The sequence below is a fragment of a genome, unplaced genomic scaffold (genome assembly GCF_019419815.1).
Source record: "Pyrus x bretschneideri cultivar Hongxiangsu unplaced genomic scaffold, Pyrus_bretschneideri_v1 Contig51, whole genome shotgun sequence".
Lineage (NCBI taxonomy): Eukaryota > Viridiplantae > Streptophyta > Magnoliopsida > Rosales > Rosaceae > Pyrus > Pyrus x bretschneideri.
This window is the reverse complement of record NW_025999789.1, coordinates 1,633,742-1,653,796: the sequence shown is the minus strand read 5'-3', so window position 1 is coordinate 1,653,796 and position 20,055 is coordinate 1,633,742. Positions and strand designations below refer to the sequence as shown.

The 20,055-nt window shown below is 35.0% G+C and overlaps 1 protein-coding gene and 1 pseudogene across 5 annotated transcripts; both read left to right on the top strand.

Annotated features, from left to right (window-relative positions):
• Positions 1–1,317: 1,317 nt before the first annotated feature.
• Positions 1,318–5,713, top strand: LOC103954615 (annotated as a pseudogene).
• A 3,878-nt stretch (positions 5,714–9,591) lies between these two features.
• On the top strand, positions 9,592–19,686 carry LOC103954605 (beta-glucosidase 12-like). 5 transcript variants are annotated; one of them, XM_048570138.1, is made up of 13 exons: positions 9,592–10,178; positions 13,731–13,800; positions 15,805–16,182; positions 16,297–16,372; positions 16,502–16,579; positions 16,701–16,788; positions 16,891–17,146; positions 17,322–17,437; positions 17,553–17,770; positions 17,867–17,898; positions 18,361–18,463; positions 19,100–19,208; positions 19,294–19,686. In XM_048570138.1, the coding sequence occupies exons 3-13, from the start codon at positions 16,081–16,083 to the stop codon at positions 19,532–19,534; spliced, it is 1,419 nt and encodes a 472-aa protein (XP_048426095.1). In that variant the 5' UTR covers positions 9,592–10,178; positions 13,731–13,800; positions 15,805–16,080; the 3' UTR covers positions 19,535–19,686. The 5 variants fall into 5 exon arrangements, with proteins under 5 accessions (XP_048426095.1, XP_048426096.1, XP_009364717.3 ...); XM_009366442.3 differs by having other exon boundaries at positions 9,593–10,178; positions 16,124–16,182; XM_048570139.1 differs by lacking the exon at positions 13,731–13,800.
• Positions 19,687–20,055: the final 369 nt, after the last annotated feature.

Genomic DNA, 20,055 nt, shown 5'->3' with positions numbered 1-20,055 from the left:
TCCACAATCATGTTGTGGAGAATAATACACATCATCATGATGGACCAAAGAGCCTCGACATCAAACATTCTAGCAGCATACCTAACAATCACCCAACGAGCTTGCAGGATACCAAAACAACGCTCCACATCCTTCCTACACCCATCTTGATATTTTGCGAAGTGTTTTTCTTTTTTAGTCTATGGATGTGGCACTATTTTGTCAAACGTAGACCACCTTGGGTAAATGCTGTCTGCCTGCAAGGTAGTATGCTCCGTCGTATTTAGTGCCATTAACCCAATATGTGCATCTTGGCGGTTTTCCTTGTAGCAGATCGTCGAACATTAGAGATTGAGCAAGGACATTTAGGTCATTCTAAGCTCCTGGAACACCAAAAAAAAACATGCCAAATTCATGTATCAAATGAAGCCACCGCTTCCAAAATGATACTTTTGACTCATTTTCTGTCACCATAAGCTCCTTGCCACGCACTTGGACAGTTTTTCCAAGTCCAGTGCATGCAGTCGATGCTTCCAATCATGCCAGGGAAGCCTCGCATCTCACCCTTCCTCAGAGCCAAGGCGCTGCCACGTGGCCAACGGTCATAATTTTGACCGTTGGGCCTTTTTTTTATTTATTTTATTTTTATTTTTGATGAAAAAAACGTGGACTGTTGATTTGTGATCGGACAGTCCATTTTAAAAGTCAAAGTTAAATTTTTTTTACCGTTGGAAATCCAACAATTTACAAAAACTGGTCGTTGAATATCCAACAGTATTGAGAGGGCCACGTCGCCTCCTTCCGGGTGAAGCACAAGTGGGCTGACAGTGGGCCCTGCCGCCTGCACCCTTGTCCCCTACTTGCGCCCACTCGCGAGTGAGCTGCACGCGCCAGGCAAATAGCACGTCTCTTTGGTCAGTCAATTTTGGGCTGGCCTAAAGACCAGCTTGGGCTGGGTGCCAGGCAAGTTGCTGGCCTAGAGTGAATTGACAGGGTGCCAGCCTGGTTTTTTGACTGGGTGCTGGGCTATTCCACCTTCGGTGGAACTGCTCTTAGGATGAGGATCCTCTTTAGATCCTTTTTGTGGGGATTCAAGGGATTCTCACATCATGACCGTTCATCGTACATCATACGGTCAGTTTTCATTAAGTACTATTCATCTTTAATTTTAAATAAATAAATTTAAAATAATTTTTAATTGCACGATAAATGGGTTAGGATGTGAAAATCCCTAAGATCCTCAAATTTAAATCCTAATGGGATCCAAATCTGTATATTTAAAGCCCGTTTGCAATTTTTTTTTTAAATAAAAAAATTGTTGTTTATTGTTCTCACTTGTAGTACGTACGTACTCCCTCTATATAAACGCCATGCAACATGGCAGCAAGAGCACGCAAAAACACTCACAGTTAACATATGGCAATGAAATATCGTTCTTTGCTTTTGTGTGTGGTGCTACTCATTGGTTTTGCATTGACAAAAAGCAAAGCTGCAGATACTGATCATCGACCAGTTAAATGTGGTTTGCTCCGCAGGGGAAGCTTTGATTCTCTTCAACCAGGGTTTTTATTTGGCGCAGCTTCCTCATCTTACCAGGCCAGTCTCCTTCTAGGGCTTAACTACTAAATACACTTTAATTTGTTTTAATCTGTGTTTCATATAATTTAGGTTTAGTTTAATTTCAACGTCAAATCTATTAGCATTCCTACATGGATAATTTACACATCTTCATTCTGAATGCGTACTCTTAAATATGTTGTGTACATTACAGGTAGAAGGTGCTTGGAATCAACATGGGAGAGGACCAAGCATATGGGATAACTACACCCACCAATATCCACGTCTGTCTAATCATATCACTTAGCTAAAATGTGTTATTGATGCTTGGCTAAACCATTCCTTTGTTTTTCAATGGAAGCTTTTAACTTTCTTTTAATGCAATGACGAAGTTTAATGGAATCACCGAATATAATGCCACTCACTCAAAAGTAAAGCGAAAAACCATTATATGCACACATATTTCTCAAGGATTTTGACTTATGTTGTAGATAATAAAATTAATATGGTTAATTGCAGAAAGAATCGTTAATCGAAGCAATGGAGACATCGCTATTGATCAGTATCATCGTTACAAGGTTACAAAATCACATAATCTTATTACATACATCCTTTGTTTTTGAAGTTGATGGCGACAATATTGTATATACTAAATTCTGGATCCTTGAGAAAACATGAGAGATATATTGAAGAGAAGACCTTTACTTTCAGCTTCTTCCTTATAATAATGTATGCCTTTTGTATCGTTATATAGGAAGATGTGGATATCATGAAGAATATGGGGATGGATTCTTATAGGTTCTCTATCTCATGGTCGAGATTGTTACCAAGTAATGTTGATGATTCACCTCCATATACTTGATTGGGACCAATCACCTTATAGTTTAACATGTTCTACTTAATTAATTTCTACTTGTAGATAGGCATTCACTTATTTAATAGTTTTGCTCTAATTATTAGATGGAAAGCTATGCGGCGGAGTTAACATGGAAGGAATCGAATACTACAACAATCTAATCGATGAACTCCTACGCAATGGTGATGTTTTTATCTTATCACGTATTTAACATCGTTACATCAATGTATCATAAGATCTACACGCGCACTCATAAAATATCATTTAATCAGTAAACATATACAATTTTAATTTACTGATCCTGCTATATATAGGTCTAACACCATTTGTGACACTTTTTCATTGGGATGTTCCCCAAGCTTTAGTGGACGAGTATGGTGGTTTCTTTAAGTCCTCGTATTGTGTAAGTGAACAAATTTTATCCTCTCAATAATATTGATTATTCACTTAAGTAAATACTACCAACAAATGCATTTTGAAATGTGTAAACATAGGGATCACTTTAAAGACTATGCAGAGCCTTGCTTTATGCATTTTGGTGATCGAGTAAAGCACTGGCTCACTTTGAATGAGCCATTTACCGTAAGTAATCAAGGTTATGCAATCGGGACACATGCACCAGGACGATGCTCTGCTTGGCAAAAATTAAACTGCACTGGTGGAAATTCCGCTGTTGAACCATATTTGGTGACACATCACCAACTCCTTGCTCATGCATCCACTGTAAAGTTGTACAAGACTAAATATCAGGTTTAATTAATTATTGTCTTTGAGACTGATTAATTGGTTCTTAATTAAAAACTATATTTGGGTCACTAGTATCAAGTTACAACAAAGTAGGAATACTTGCTATATCGAGATAAACACAGGTGATATTTTTTTGTCTACTTCTTAATAAAAAAATCTTGAATTTTCTTATGTAGGCATGTCAAAATGGTGCAATAGGATTAGCAGTTGTGACACACTGGTTTGAGCCAGCTTCGAAGGCAAAGCATGATATAGATGCTGCAAATCGAGCTTTGGGATTTTATGTTTGGATGGTAAGTATATTATTGATATATATATATATAACAAATACAATATATAGTTAGCAGTACATTATGGGCTCGTTTACTTATCGTTATGGTAAAGTAAGGAATCAGATAAATTAAGAATGAGAATATGTAATTTGTATGGGAAGAACTTATTCCCATTAAATTGTTTGCTAACCAAGGAATCAGATCCAAAATGAAATAGTTCCACTAATGAATCGGAATGAAAACATCATCATTACTAATTCCTTGCATAAATAAAGCGTTAACATTGTGATTCACCACATCAGTTTGCAAATTTCTATAGAAGTTATGATAAAACCATGTTTTGCAAATCATATGAGTTTTGAAAATGGAATAAAGGGCTCTTTCGTACGCAACAAGAATATCAAATATAAAGATGAAAATATTCATGTCCAATTATAAAGATAAAAATATATATTGAAAGTGACAATATATAAAGTTGAAGGCCACCGATGTATAAGAAAAGTTCCATATAATCTGATGGTGAGGATCATAAGATGTTGCTCTTGTTTAAATTTTATATTTTCTTTTCCTATTTTCTTAAAGAATAAAAAGTGAAGGTATTTTTGGATTAGTATAAAATAGTGAGTTATGGATAATTAGATGAGCCATATATGCTATCATGAGTTCATTCATGGAATATTTGCACATTTTGCAGGTTTATGGACCCGAGCACAACCGGTGATTATCCAAAGAGCATGCGAACATATGTTGGTGCACGATTACCTGATTTCACGAAAGAACAATCCGATTCTCTAAACGGGTCATATGATTTTATAGGAATCAATTACTACTCTGCTAGATATGCAAGCAATCCACTAAGGAATTCATCTGACCCTGAAAGCTACTTAAATGATCCTCATGTTAATGAGACAAGTGAGTACAAATTAAAAACTTATTTCAAGCAATATTTTTTTGTCAAACGATAGATTTATTAGATTAGATGTTAAATTAGGAGTCGACTGGTTTGAACCCACATTGTAGTGCAAGGGCAACACTTCTCTTCACCACTGTGGTAAAGGGCCACTTGCTTCAAGCAATTATTTAAGTTGTTACAATAATGAGATTCTAATATATATTTATATGTTCTTATGACAGCTGCGCTTAATGGAAAACCCATTGATCCACAGGTACACATTTAATTTGAACTTAAAATTTTTAGCATTTGGACAATTAATATCTTCTTTTTTTTTTTTTTTTTTGCATAACTTGTAAGAATTTCAATTATCTTCAAATGGTGTTGTAGGCTGCTTCAGATTGGTTATATATTTATCCAAAAGGAATTCACGATCTTATGCTTTATACCAAGAGAAATTATAATGACCCAGCCATTTATATTACTGAAAATGGTAAGCGCGATGCTTTCAAGCCTTAATTGCATTATCAACATTTCATAGATGTATATATGTATAATTAGGTGCTTTAAAGTCTAAACTCAAAACTAAATGCAAATTTCTATTTGGAGAAAACACTCAACGCATATGATAATTCATTATGTTGCAGGCGTCGATGAGTTTACCAATAGCAGCTTATCACTTGAGCAAGTACTTAATGATACCATAAGAGTCAACTACTATCGTGACCACCTTTGTCATCTTCAAGCAGCAATTCAGTTAGTACTTGTTAAGGAATTAAATAAGGCCATATGTATAATACACATATATGCTTTCTTACTTTTTTTAAGCTTTAATTATCCATATATGTCAATGCATTGGTTTCTTTGTTTTCTATGCGTGTGCGCAGATCGGGTGCTAAAGTAAAGGGATACTTTGCATGGTCAATTCTGGATAATTTTGAATGGGCAGAGGGATATCGCAGTCGGTTTGGTCTCAACTATGTGGACTATGAAGGTGGACTGACAAGGTACCCAAAACGCTCGGCGAACTGGTTCAAAACTTTCTTGAAGAAGAGCCAAAGAAACACGAAAAAGATAAAAATTTCTTTGGATGATAAAGCTGAGGACATCATGCTTGTCTATCAAGTTTGAATCCCAAATGATGAATAAAGTACAACGAATCCACCAGAGTTGTTGTCCAAGTTGTTTTTCAATTTTTAGTTTTCTGTTTTCTGTTTGACTCATTATGCGAGTAAGAATAAGTTGCAGCAACAACTTACTACGAGTTTGTTGTCTCTTCATGTGGTTTTTTATTTTAGTTTTGCTTTATGTTGGTGGTGTATCCGGGCCTGTTGAATTTATGACAAAGGTATCTTCGTCCTTTGTGAATTTGGTTGGAAACTACCTTATAATTTATATGTTGTTTATATACTCCCTACTGTATTTGTATTGCCTTTGTGGCTTTTGGCTGGCCAGTTGTTTATGAAAGCAATTTCTTATCAGTTATAACAAAACTAATAGCAACTTTGAGTTACTCCCTTGAAGCTAATTTTTCTCTAGGAAATATTATTGCTCACCACAATATTGATTATTGCTAAATTTCGAATCCCAATAGCCCACACTTCTTTTAATTACTGTTAGATAAGGTTAAGTTTTGAGACTCGTGTAATAGGTAGATTAAAACAAAAAAATCACTAGATAAGGTTAAGTTTCAAGACTCATGTAATATATAGATTAAACTGAAAATATGACTTTAGTCCCTAAAACTTAATTTTCTCCACATAAAACACAACATAAGTTTTTTACTCCAATAAAACCCATTGACTAGATTCCACACTAGCAAAATTCATTAATTATATTTTGACTTTACACATTTAAAAAGTTTATGCCTAAAATACCCCTATTTGAAGGATTGATGTACACAATTAATTCTATAAGGATTGTAAGAAAGATTTAATGATTTTACAAAAATAAAAAATAAAAAATTAATTGCCTAATATATAATAACAATAAGACATGCCTAATATGTGTAATAATACGTGCTTTGTTTAGTCAACCAAATTATATTTTACATATAAATGTAGGTAAATTTCACACACACACACACATATATAACAAAAAAAAAAAAACATACCTGATATCGTAAAAATTCATGCAAAATAATTTACGTACAAAAAAATGTTATTTGATTTAGTGCACCTACTGTTCAAATTCTAAAATTTTAGATGCTTAAAAAAAGCAAAATAATTTACCCAATAAATGTAAAGTACATGCAAAATAATTTACCTACATAATAAAGCAAACCCATGATAGATGCAAAATAATGTACCTACATAAAAAATAATTTTTTTTTATTCAATGCTAGTTTACCTTTTATTTATACATATAATAATAAAATGTACCCAATGCCACATCCCGGCCCGAGACAGATCACTTCCCGGCCCGCTCCACCACCGTAGCACGATATTGTCCGCTTTGGGCTTACCATTCCCTCACGGTTTTGTTTTTGGGAACTCACGAGCAACTTCCTAGTGGGTCACCCATCATAGGATTGCTCTAGCCCCCTTCTCGCTTAACTTCGGAGTTCCCATGGAACCCGAAGCCAGTGAGCTCCCAAAAAGCCTCTTGCTAGGTAGGGATGAGAATATGCATCGCCCATTGTTGTAGGAACGTAGCTACTGTCCGCAACGGTGAAATATAAAAATTGCACCTTCCCTTAAAATGTATTGCTGGTTGATGTGGAAATTAAAAAGCCATATTATTTCTTTTTGATGAGGATATATGATACGCAGTGCAAGGGATCTTTTGCTCCATTAGAAGGGCTTCTTTGCCTTCTAATGGAAGTCGGTAGATAGGTCGATAAATTATAATGGAGGAATTTGAGAAGCTGATCTGGTGGTTCATCATCATCCAGGTGAGTGATCAGTGGAGTGGTTGCAACCCGAGCTCCAACCTTGATTTCCGTCTAGGCTATGCGATCTAGTCGGTATTGAGTTTGCTGTGGATGCCTCTTGGCTAATTTTATTTTAGAGTCACTCACAAATAGCAGTTCAGCTAATTTCCTCAAGGGAGGAATGTAACGCTGCAGAAGGGTGTATGTGAACAATCAACGAATGGTTCACAGACATAAGAGTCGTGTGAAGTATGTAAGCTCTAATATGTTTCATGCTTATCAAAACACCATAATTACTTAAGAAGAAGACATATTGACCTTAGCAGAGAAAACACGAACACAAGGACTAGGGTAGGTGAAGGCTCTTCTGCACTCCTGCTCTTTAATTAGTCATGATGGGAGTTCTAGGGTTTATGATTGTGAAAAAACTATGCATGAGACCTCTACCTTATATAGTGATCAATGCTTCTAGGATTCAAGAAACCCTAATGAGCCTCTAACTAGAAAACTAAAGTCCATAGGATTATTTCTTTTACAAGAATCCCTTATTGCCTTACACTATGTTTGGATGAGGGAAATAAACATGGAATTTTGGTAAAAGTCAGAATTTATAAATTAACAGGCACCAATTCTCTTGTTTGGATTCATAAGTATAGAAATTTAGAATTTCCGCATAGAAAAAAAACTTAGAATTTGGGACCTCCAAATCCCAAGTTCAAATTCCATGTAAATAGGCGTCATTTCTCAATTTCTATGATTGAGAGTTTAAAAATAACAAATTCTGTATTCAATTCCTTTGTTCTTTTAGGTTAACCAAACAAGAAAATTTACAAATTCTAGAAAATAAAATCTCGTCATTTCAATTTCCGTCATTTTTAAATTCCTTAGTAATCTTAAATTTCTTCACCCAAACATAGTGTTAGTAATTATAAAACCGGATATCACTATTACTTGTGGCACAAGAAATAGCTGCCAAATACAACACTAACCCTAATTTATCTCGGATAAAGTTATACATACCAATTAGAGTTGGACTTTAGAGTTTAATTCCAACAAAGTATACCTTGCGCATGGTGACGGCACTCCAATTCAAAAGTTAACTTTGTTGTTAGTGTAAATTTCACGTCAAGGAATTAAGGGATCTTCCATGTGGTTGTAAAGAGTTTAATTACTCCCTCTATTGTTTTTTAGTTTTGGTGGAACCTCAAAAAATACTGAAGAGACGGATTATAGTTATCGTACTTTACTTGTACTGGCCTGAAAACGTTGATTAATTAGAATCTCACGCTGGTTTCAAGTTGGCTTGTATGGCTAGCTACTAGACAATTGAACAAGTAAGTTTTTCACCCAAGGCCATAAGTTCCCGTCAGGAAAGAGCAACGGATGTGCTTGCCATCAATGAAATTTTTCAAAAGCCCTAAGCAGGATCAGTATATATCACGTCGTGTAAAACGTGTATCAAAGCATCCGGTCCGTCCAGCATAAATAAAGTAATTTTCTCCGGGTCCAGCGTAAACAACCTCATGAAAAGGAGGAAAATGCATAAGGAATCAGAACCAGCACTCCTTTTCCTTTTTTCTGTTTCATCTTCTTTTTTTCCTTTAATTTATTGGCAAAGAAATTCCTCACCAAAGAAGTCATGGAGGTGGAATTATATTCTCTATTTTTATTTAGGGCGTATGTGGCTTAGGGTAATGATGGAGGGGTGGGAATGGGATGCGAGTGTAGCTGTCGCTATTGGGGTTTGGATGCTTTCTTATGGAAAGGGATCCTCTCTGGATCCCTTCCTCCTAATCCACCAAATCAGGAAATTCGTGCCGTTGAAAATTGATCCAACGCTACACACAGGGACCCACTTTAAAAGTTATAATAATTTCAACTGTTGGATCAAATTTCAACGACACGAATTCCCTGATTATGTGGATTAGAAGGAAGGGATCCGAGTCCTTCCCTTTCTTATTTAATAGAAGAGAAATAAAATGTAAAGCAAGCAACGTTTGGCGGATTGAAGCATTAAAAAACTAATATAATTCTATTTGAATTTTGCATAGCTTTTTGGTACTAAATTTTTGTATGGTAATGTTGGAATCCAATTAAATTGATTAGCTGTGTAGTTATTGTGTTTTTACTTAACTTATTTCACTTAATTATTCTTAATGAAAATCTATCGATACAAACTCCTGCATTAATAGTGGAGTGTGTCAAAGATGTAGATATTGAGAAATATCGAAAGTTTCACTCCAAGAAGCTGTAAACATGATCCAGCAGTTAGAAACATTTTGACTTCATAAACATAGTGTTCATTTTAATGAGTTATTAAGTACTGGCAAGCTTAAAGACATGACAACTATTCTAAAGAAGAAATTATTATCTCGGACAATTTTAGAAAAATATTGTATTTTATATTTGAATTTTTATTGTGACATTGCATATTTTTGTCTTATTGGCATTTATTGTTATGTATAGACAAATTCTTAAGTCAAGACTTTGTGATAAATAAAAAATCTTTTATGGTAATTTAGTCTGACATAGGCTGAGAATTCAATGCCTAATAACCTTTTTTTTATGCTCATCCTTTATTCCAATCCTTTTTTCAAAACACTTTGTTTTTTCTTCATATTTTATAGGTTTATTTATAAACCCATAAACCCGATTTAAAGGATTTTGTTGTGATTTGACTATGTTTTTTTTTCTTCATATTTTATAGGTTTATTTATAAATCCAGTTTTTCAAGTGTAGCACGAACGTCCCCTCTATATAAACCCCATGCAATATGCAGGGAAGCGGCAAACCTACCCTACATCACCAAATACCTTCCAGTTACTTATGGCTATGAAATTGGGCTCTTTGTTCTTATTTGTTGTGCTACTCACTGACTTTGCACTGACAAATAGCAAAGCTGCTAACACAGATCCACCCATTGTCTGTGACTCTCTTAAAAGAAGCAGCTTCGATTCTCTTGTACCAGGGTTCATATTTGGCACATCTTCAGCAGCTTATCAGGTTATTAGTTCCTTCTACGGCTTAACTACTTACCCTCTAATTTGTTTTAATTTCTGTCTCATGTAATTATACGTGGGTTTAATTTAGTTTTAACTAGAAAAATTGTCTGCGCTTCGCTGCGGGTTTTGAAACCTTTGTCCACAACATGCATGAATAATTTACACAAAAAGATGCACTACAAAGACGGTACGAACGGAGTCACAATACAGATATCAGTTACAGGTTCCATTAGATGAGGGTGTGTGAGCATATAGTTCACCTGCAAGGTTACATCAGACCATCCTTCAATCTCACTGACAACAAACCTACCTTCTCCTTTCTCTCTCTGTTTGAATTCCTTTCAAATGATAGACAAATACAACCACCATACATGAAATCACATTTTCGCTTCTCCCAAGCACTAAAGCTGAAAAACAAAGTAGACTTCCAAAATCAAAATAATTGATAAGGAAAGAAAGTATGATCAATGATCTTCGCCTCAACGTGCTCGAAACCCAAAAGAACAAAAACAGAAATGAAAGCAAAGGGAATAACTTCAATCATAAATAGACTTAAAGCACTCAATCCAGTGAATTCATTAATCTTCTATCCTTTTTTCCCTCGATTTTCTCGGAAACCAAACAGAAAATGAGAAATGAGTTAAACGCTATTCAAAGGGAGAAAAGTGCGAATTCCCTCTCACTCAATTTCTAATATCAAACAAACAAAATTAATCCAAACCCAAAACAACATTAAACGTAAATAGTCAAACTTTACGGATTTGGATCCTCTCTTGAGCTAATGGAGAGGATCCTCTTGACCAATTATCATGGGCCGTTGGATTTTTATCCAACGGCTACAATTATTATAACTTTAAAGAGACCCCCCTGTTTGTAGCCGTTGGATAAAAATCCAACGGCCACAATAATTGGTCATGAGGATCCTCTCCATTAGCTCAGGAGAGGATCCAAATCCAAACTTTACTGCCTTTTAGCTCTCTGAATTTACTCTCAAACCAAACACATAAACTAAACCCGGTAAAAAAAACTTTAACAAAAAGCTCCTGGTACTGTTTACTTTAACGAAAAATCATATTTTTACACTAAAAAGTAAATCTTGATACTATTCACTTTACCTTTTATTTTGTCCTTATCGTTAAAACTCAAAATTTTCAAGCCATTTTAATTAGATTTTTTTTTTAAACTACTTGTCAATTCAACATAAATAAAATTTAAAAAAAAAAAAAAAAAAAAAAAAAAAAGAACAGAAACAGTCATTTACTCCACGACACTCTGCTTTTTTTGGTCTAGTAATGCTGCATACATGAAAACTTAAAGCTCAAAAGTATACATCCAAGAAAATTAAATGCTTGTGCAAGGGATACAACTATTAACAAAGAATTTGGGAAATTTCTATTTTTGAATGAAGCATCTCTTCTGAATGACAAACTCAGGACCCTTGGAAATAAACAATAATATTACTATAGGCAAAGAAAAAAGAAGAAAAACGTAAGCCAGTATTATGGTGGTCCGTGGAAATGACAAGTTGCACTGCGATAAATCTTCGAATTGCTCATTGTCCACCATCCCCAACTCAAACTCAAATAGAGAGAGGCACCACAGGGGTTAGAAATTTAAAATTAGCGTTCAGCTAAACTTCTAGAATCCCCAAAAAAACATCCTATTTTGCTAAAGATACCCGAAACAGTGTACAATGCAATCCAAAACCCAATCAAATTAAAATCCCTAATATCAAATTTAAGAATCCCAATTAAACAAAAACTGACCTGATTAATTGGATGTCCCAGCGAGTACTATTCAAAAGTTTCGTTACAGAAAAGAGGTAGCTGAGAAACCTCATATCTGAGAACTGAGCTGAGAAGTTGGTTTACGCTGCGGAAGTGAACCGAGAAATAACTTCTTCATTTCGAAGCCAGTAAATTAGAGTCTGCAGCTGTATGATTCTCTCTGCCCCAATCAACCAAATTCTTCATTTCAAACTTGCCATCAAATATTTGATAGCAATACAACCAATAACAATAAAAAAATTTAAACCAATCCAAAAACTAAAACCCTTTTAATTTTCCATGTGTATTCAATGATATGGAATAATTATTTGGAGATAGAATCACACATAGAGCTAGCAGAGGAAGCAAAGAATATATGCAAAAGCAAATTAAGAGAACCTCATATTACAAAAGCTACATAAGCAAATTAAGAGATCCTTATATTTGGAGACAGACACACATATAAAGCTGCAAAAACAAATTATTATTGCCGGCAAAATACTTGAAAATCTAAAGGCTAAGGATTTTCACTCTCTTACTGAAGATAAATAAATAAATTCCCGTTTCTGAGTAATATAACCCAAACTCATCTTATACAGCAAAGAAGGATAGGACTGAGAAATCAGAGCCTAATTTCCAATATCAAAAGAGTATGAATTATTCAACTTAAAGGCTAATTTCGTTAACGAAGATTAAAATAGGCGCGAAATCCATACAATTTATACATTACCATTGATTCAAGTTCTGGTAAGGTGTGCGACGGCGACGAGAAGGCAGAGGTGTGCAACGGAGATCAAATATACCTGCCATCAACCAAAACCAAATGCAAGCAAAACCCATAAGAAAAACTCATTAAAACCCAGCGCAAGGTAAACCATCAACCAAAACCAATAATTTATCAATTGCAGTAATTAGGTCGAACCCACATTGACATTTCACCCAGAAAAGTAGAAAGAGAAAAGTTACCTTGCACTGGGCGGCCTCTTGGGCATTTCATGTTCAAACTCCGGGCACTTCATTGGTTGGTGGAAATACCATTCTAGATGAGAAGGCGGGGTGAACAACGGAGATTGCAAAGCAGGGATTGAAGGGTTCAAACACCCTCTCACCTTCTCTCCCTGTTATCCCGCACCCAAACCCCACTCTGTCCACCTGGAACCCCTGCCGTCGACCCTCTCTCTACCTGCAACCCATCAACCCCTCTGTGAACCACGCCTCTGATGATCAGAGATTTTTCAAAGTCATCGCTACACGGTTGTTGGTACATCACGTTTTATTTTTATCGTATAAATAGTGAAATACGCATATTAAAAAGTTAACCACTTAAAAAAATAAAATTTTTCATCACTTCTATTAAAATATGTGTTGTACCACTTGTGTCCATCACAATTAAAATTGTCTTCCTTACAACATCAACAGCAACCACATCCTAAATGACAAAAGCGCCTCCAGATCCTGTCCGTTGGATCTGGATTGAAGCGGGCAAAAGAGTCATTTCGACTCCTTATGCGTAACCCAGCCCAACACATTGGACAATCCACTTCTGAAGCCCACACCTGGCCCAAAACCAGCAAACCCAAAATAGGCCCAAATCAGGCATAGGGCACCCAAACCTTCGGACAATATTACCCTCCTAACTTTTAGTAATTACCCCAGCCCAACACAGATTTGGTGGCAGCAGTGTGTAAATAAAGCAAAATCAAGGGGCAAAAATTTGACTGTAATCCTTCCTCAATTTTAGAATAGATGATCAAGACATTTTACCTATATATGTATATACATTTCAGGTAGAAGGTGCTTGGAATGAAAGTGGTAGAGGACCGAGCGTGTGGGATAACTTCACCCACCAATATCCAGGTTGTCTAATCAAAATAAACAGTTAGTTAAATTATTGAAATTAAGCTAATGGCTCACATTCTCTATCACATCTCAGTCTGTATAGTAAGATATTGTTTGCTTTGAGCCAAACCTTCACGGTTTTGTTCTTGGGTTTTCACCCAATACGGATCCTACTGTAGGGAGGTAAGCATGTACATATAAGGTACATCACCTCCTCTCCCCCTGAACGATGTGGGATCTCACAATCCACCCCCTTTTAAGGCCCGACGCTCTCGTCGGCACACTTTTGACAGTGGAGTGGCTCTGATACCAAATTGTCACATCCCAGTCCACATAGTAAGATATTGTCTGCTTTGAGCCACGCCCTCAAGGTTTTGTTCTTGGGTTTCCACTCAAAATGCGTTCTACTATAAGAAGGTGGACATGTATAGTGGCGGATTCAGGATTTTAAGATCGGGGAGTCCCAAGATAAAAGTTCAAAAAAAAAAAAATATTAGACTAGTTTAGTTCCATAGCACTATTTTTTATTGAATTTGGTTCATTGAATAATCAAAATTAATCAACCACATCAAGTGGCCAAGTGGTAAGGGCACGGATTTCGGCTCTTAAAATACAAAAAACATGGAGGTCCCGAGTTCAAGACTCTAAGCTAGTGAGTCTGCTTGACTGTGGCCAGGAGAAAGCTGAAATGACTTTACAAAGATGAAATTTGTTAATGTAAAACATATATTACAATTGGGAGTTGAGGCTAGAGTTTAGGATTAAAAAACTTAAATGAATTTGGAAGAAATAAAATTAGGCCGCTAGAGGTGGTGGAACGACAAATGGTGCTAGGGGATGGGGTAACTTGAGTTTAAAGTTGGGAGATTGCAACGATTTGGAGGATTAAAACAAAAATTAGAAATCTCTTCTTCTTCTTTATAAGCACTGCTGCATGCACATCCATGGAGACAACTAGCCTCTCCGTTGCACCTGCCCAAATTATTGGAGGGTCCCAAAGGTCAATCACAAGTGTTTCTTCGGACTCCCGAAGAGTCCCGGGACCTCCCAGGTTCCTATATGGATCTGTCCATGGACATGTATATATAAAGCACATCACCTCCTCTCTCCTGGTCGATGTGGGATCTCGCATTCTCTATTTTGTTTTTCTCTTTCTATAAAAAAATTATATAAAATGTTGACGTGGTTTAACCGAGACCATTCAAATAGAAGGGGAGGAAAGAGGAGAGAAAAAAGAAGGGGAAGAGAATCCTATTCAATTTGTTTTTTTTTTAAATAAATTTTTTCTGCCTCTGTATCTCTGCAGGTGTCATTCTTTTCCCCTGATATTTGTTTATTTCCAAATCCTTTCATGGCCTTTTCTCATGGCAGCACGGTCATTAGATTCACGTCTTTTAATTCTAAACAAGCCAATAACTCATGAAGTTAGCCATCCCTTATACGGTAGATTTTTTTTTTTTTTTTTTTCAAATGTGGAATATATACAAATTCGAATCCCTCTCCATCCCAGTTCACAGAGAAAATGTTTGCTATTCATGCCAACGGAATCCTCCATTCTATAATACGACCTTTTGGTATACATTGCACCGATATTTCACTTGGATAATATTATAGACGAGGCATATTGGGAAATGAATAATGCCACATTTACTATATTTTTTTCATATCATATATGTACTATCTCTCTAATATAGATGGAGTCCATCAACACATGTGAGTCTCATCTCTATTAGATAAAATCTATATAAGTAATACTCTACAAAGGAATAACCTTCGTAAAGTCATTAAAATTTTGGTCCCAACTTGGGACTAGTTATGTATAGGAATCAACTCTACATTGTAATAATATTGTTTAATTTTTCTTGTTTCCATCTTAAGGAAACATGCCTCCATGTAGTAGTAATTGTCAATGAGTATGTCATGTCACAATTAAAAGTTTAAGATGAACTAAAATATTTCTCTATAGTTGCTTGGGACAATGCTTTAGTTTTTAGAGTTGATGTCACGTTTTTTAACTTGCAGGTACGTAATACTTCGTCAACATTAACAACTTCTTGGTTGAGGGCAAAATGCTTCTAACTTCCCAAACATGTTTACGGTTTCTTGAGAAGTTGGAAACATTTTGGAATGTAACATTCATTAAGTACTTTTTAATATTCATTAAGGATAAATAGGTTAATATAATAATTTTTTAACTACACCTCTATTAAGTAATAACCTCCCTAAAGTTATAAAAATGGTTTGGTCTCAACTTTATAACTTTATAAAGGTTTTACTGTATATAATAGTTTGCATGATATGGTTTTTGCGATATGTATTCTCTATATATGGACAATTGCAGAAAAAATCAGTGATCACAGCAATGGAGATGTTGCTATTGATCAGTATCACCTTTATCAGGTTACAAAATCACATACTGACTAATTTTTTTAACCTTACAACAACAGAAGACATTGAAGGTGATAGCTTTTAGATTCTTTCTTATAATTATTTGTATCTTTTGTGTCATTATAGGACGATGTGAAAATTATGAAGAACATGTCGATGGATGCTTATAGGTTCTCAATCTCATGGTCAAGATTGTTACCAAGTAACGTTGATGATCCGGATACATATATTGGATTGGGACAAATCATCACTTTATTGTTTAACATATTTTTCTCAGTTTAATTTCTCTTTATAGATAAGTATTCACTTTAAATTTTTTTCCAATTACTAGGTGGAACGCTAAGTGGGGGCATTAACAAGGAAGGCATCGAGTACTACAACAATCTCACTAATGAACTCCTAAGCAATGGTTGATACAGCTGCTTATTTTATCTCATATATCATCCCATTACTGTAATATACGATAAGATCTACATGCATGCACTTATATCAAACTTTTAAGTTGCTTCTACTGATTATACTACATATAGGTATAAAGCCATTTGTGACGCTCTTTCATTGGGACGTTCCCCAAGCTTTAGTAGACGAATATGGTGGGTTTTTAAGTGCTCGAATTGTGTAAGTGAATAAATTTACCTTTGCACATTGTTGATCCTGTAAGTAAAGAAATACGATTATATATTGATTGATAACAAACATGTTTGGAAATGCGTACTACAGCAATGATTTTCAAGACTTTGCAGACCTTTGTTTTGATCAGTTTGGAGATCGAGTAAAACATTGGATCACGTTGAATGAACCACGTACCGTGAGTAATCATGGTTATGCAATCGGAATCCATGCACCAGGACGATGCTCTGCTTGGTATAACCCAAACTGCACCGGTGGAGATTCAAGTACTGAACCATACACTGTGACACATAACCAACTCCTTGCTCATGCGACCGCTGTAAAGTTGTACAAGGATAAATACCAGGTTTAGTTAACTAATTTCTTTTTCAAAATCTTTGGGGTTCTAGTTGAGAATTTTATATCAGTCACTAGTTTTAATTATAATTAACATTGCAGGGAATAGTTAGTCTAATGAAATAAACAAAGATTATTCTTTTGTCTTGCTGTAAATAAACGAATTCTTGAGTTTTCTTATGCAGGCATGTCAAAATGGAACAATAGGAATAACAGTGGTGTCATACTGGTTTGAGCCAGCTTCAGAGACACAGTGGGATAGAGATGCTGCACTTCGAGCTTTAGACTTTATGTTTGGATGGCAAGTATATCTGTAATTAATTGATCAACAAAATTTAATGCTTTTAGCTTATAAATTGAAATATTGACTAGCTAGCTAGTATTATCTTGAGCTTGGAATTTTCATATTTCTTCAGGTTCATGGACCCACTAACACACGGTGACTATCCTCAAACCATGCGAGCTATTGTTGGAGAGCGATTACCAAGTTTTACGAAAGAACAATCCGAGTTGCTAAGTGGCTCATATGATTTTATTGGACTAAATTACTATTCTGCTAGATATGCAAGCGATGCATCTTACAATTGTTCTGATAATCCAAGCTATGTAACAGATCCTCGCGTTAATGTTACAAGTAAGTACGAATTACAAACTTATTTGGAGCCATTAATGATGTATGTAGAATAATTAGGTTATAAAATATTGATTATATTCATACATATTGTGGCAGCTGAGCTTGATGGAGTCCCCATCGGTCCACAGGTACATATCAAATTCTTAGTCGGAGCTATTAATATATGGATGTGTAATATAATGTGATCCAATACTTTATTAGGTGTTACCACTTAGTGCTATGGTCTAATAATATTCTTCTTCACTTGTAAGTGAGAGGTTTTAGGTTCGGTTCTCGCGAAAGGCGAATTAGAATTACATTATTGCTAGCTCATTGTGAGGCTAAGCTCATCCCATCCCTTTAGTGTAGATAATACCATTTGTTTAAAATAAATAAAAAGAATTTTTTTTGGGTGTTCCAGAGTATTTGATATTTCAGGTGTTTTAACCATTAATCATTATATAAAAATTAAGATCTAAGGATCAAAACGCATGGAGTATAGAGTACTCCAGAGCATTCCAGAGCATCTAAGATTTTTTTTTTTTTATTGTTATCCACATACAAACCTAACCCCTCAATTAACATTTCAATCATCTTTTAATGAGGTGCAGGCTGCTTCTGACTGGTTATATGTTTATCCAAAAGGAATTCAAGACCTTTTACTCCACACGAAAGAAAAGTATAATGACCCATTGATTTACATTACAGAGAATGGTAATGAATATTTTGAAGCCTAAATTATTTGCATCATTAATATTTCATATTTTATAGGTGAACTGCAAATTTATCCCCTGGATTATCACCTGAGTGAAAATTAGGTCCCTTAACTATTTTTTTTTCCTAGATAATCAGTCCTTAAATTATAAAAATCTATCAATTTTCCATCAATTTAAGTCACGTTACTTGCATGTGATACACATTGGAGGGTAGATTAGTAATTTTCTTAAAGAAATAGTGTATAAAGTTAACTTTGGAGAGTAAATTAAGTGTTAGATTCACAACCTATATGAATATTAAGGGCTTATAGGCGAAAAAATGACAGTATTACACTCTAACGTGTGTCAAGTGATTTAAGGTAACGAAAAATTGGATAAAATAGCTTTGAATATAATATTAGGGGTGAAATTAGCAATTTTTGATGAATTTGGGGACTTATTTTGCCAAAAAAATAATTCAATGACCTAATTTTCACTGAGATGATAGTTTAAATACTAAATCAGCACTTCACCCTTTTTATATATAATGTAATGGTTTAAAATACACTAAGTGTTGTAAAGTCTAAATTTAAAAATAATTTTATATCGCTTAATAAAGAAAACTAAATACATATGATAGTGCATTACATTGTAGGGGTTGATGAGTTCAATGATCCTACATTACCGCTACCCGAAGCCCTTAATGATACCAATAGAATTGCCTACTATAATCGCCACCTATGTTACGTTCAAGCAGCAATCAAGTAAGTTTTTGTTAAAAAATTGAGTATGGTTATTTAAACTTGATTTTTGCATCAATGCATTTTATACGTTTCTGCGTGTGTGCAGAAATGGTACTAATGTGAAGGGATACTTTGCATGGTCAGTGCTAGATAATTTTGAATGGAGTGATGGATACACTGTTCGATTTGGTATCATTTATGTAGATTACGAAAGTCTACAAAGATCCTCAAAATCCTCAACGTACTGGTTCCAAAGTTTCCTCAAGAAGTCCTCAAACAATACGGAAGAAATCAAATCATTTGTGGATGGTAGTGTTGGGAACACCGAATTTGTGTATCAAATTTGATCTCATGATGGCGCAGGACATAAGGCAACTAGAATAATTAGTACGTATAATTCAAGTATAAATACTTGAAGAATAACTCTGTATTCATCTAAGAATGCCTTGAATTTGTGTGGAAAAGAGCATTCTTAATGAGAGAGCCTTACATATATTTCTAAATAAAATTTGAAAATTGATCAAGAAACCAAAAGTTCTGCCGCCCTTAAGTGTACACTGAATGCTAGATAAATGTGACAGATGAATCCTAGATAAATGTATACATGAAGTAGAAGATACAACAATGCATGTACCATGCCAGTATTATATAATGATATTCTTCTTTTGCTTATAGGTCATAAATCTTAAGTTTGAATATCGTGAATGATGAGTTTAAAACCAGTTTATTTTTCTCATCTCTTAGTATAAATATATCGTGCGACAATTTCTCTCTTCATGGACTGGATATATGAGCACAATTTTCCATCTTTAAGCGTTGTCTCCTCAAACTTTAGAGTAATTACGTTTATTTGTTAACTTTGAATCTC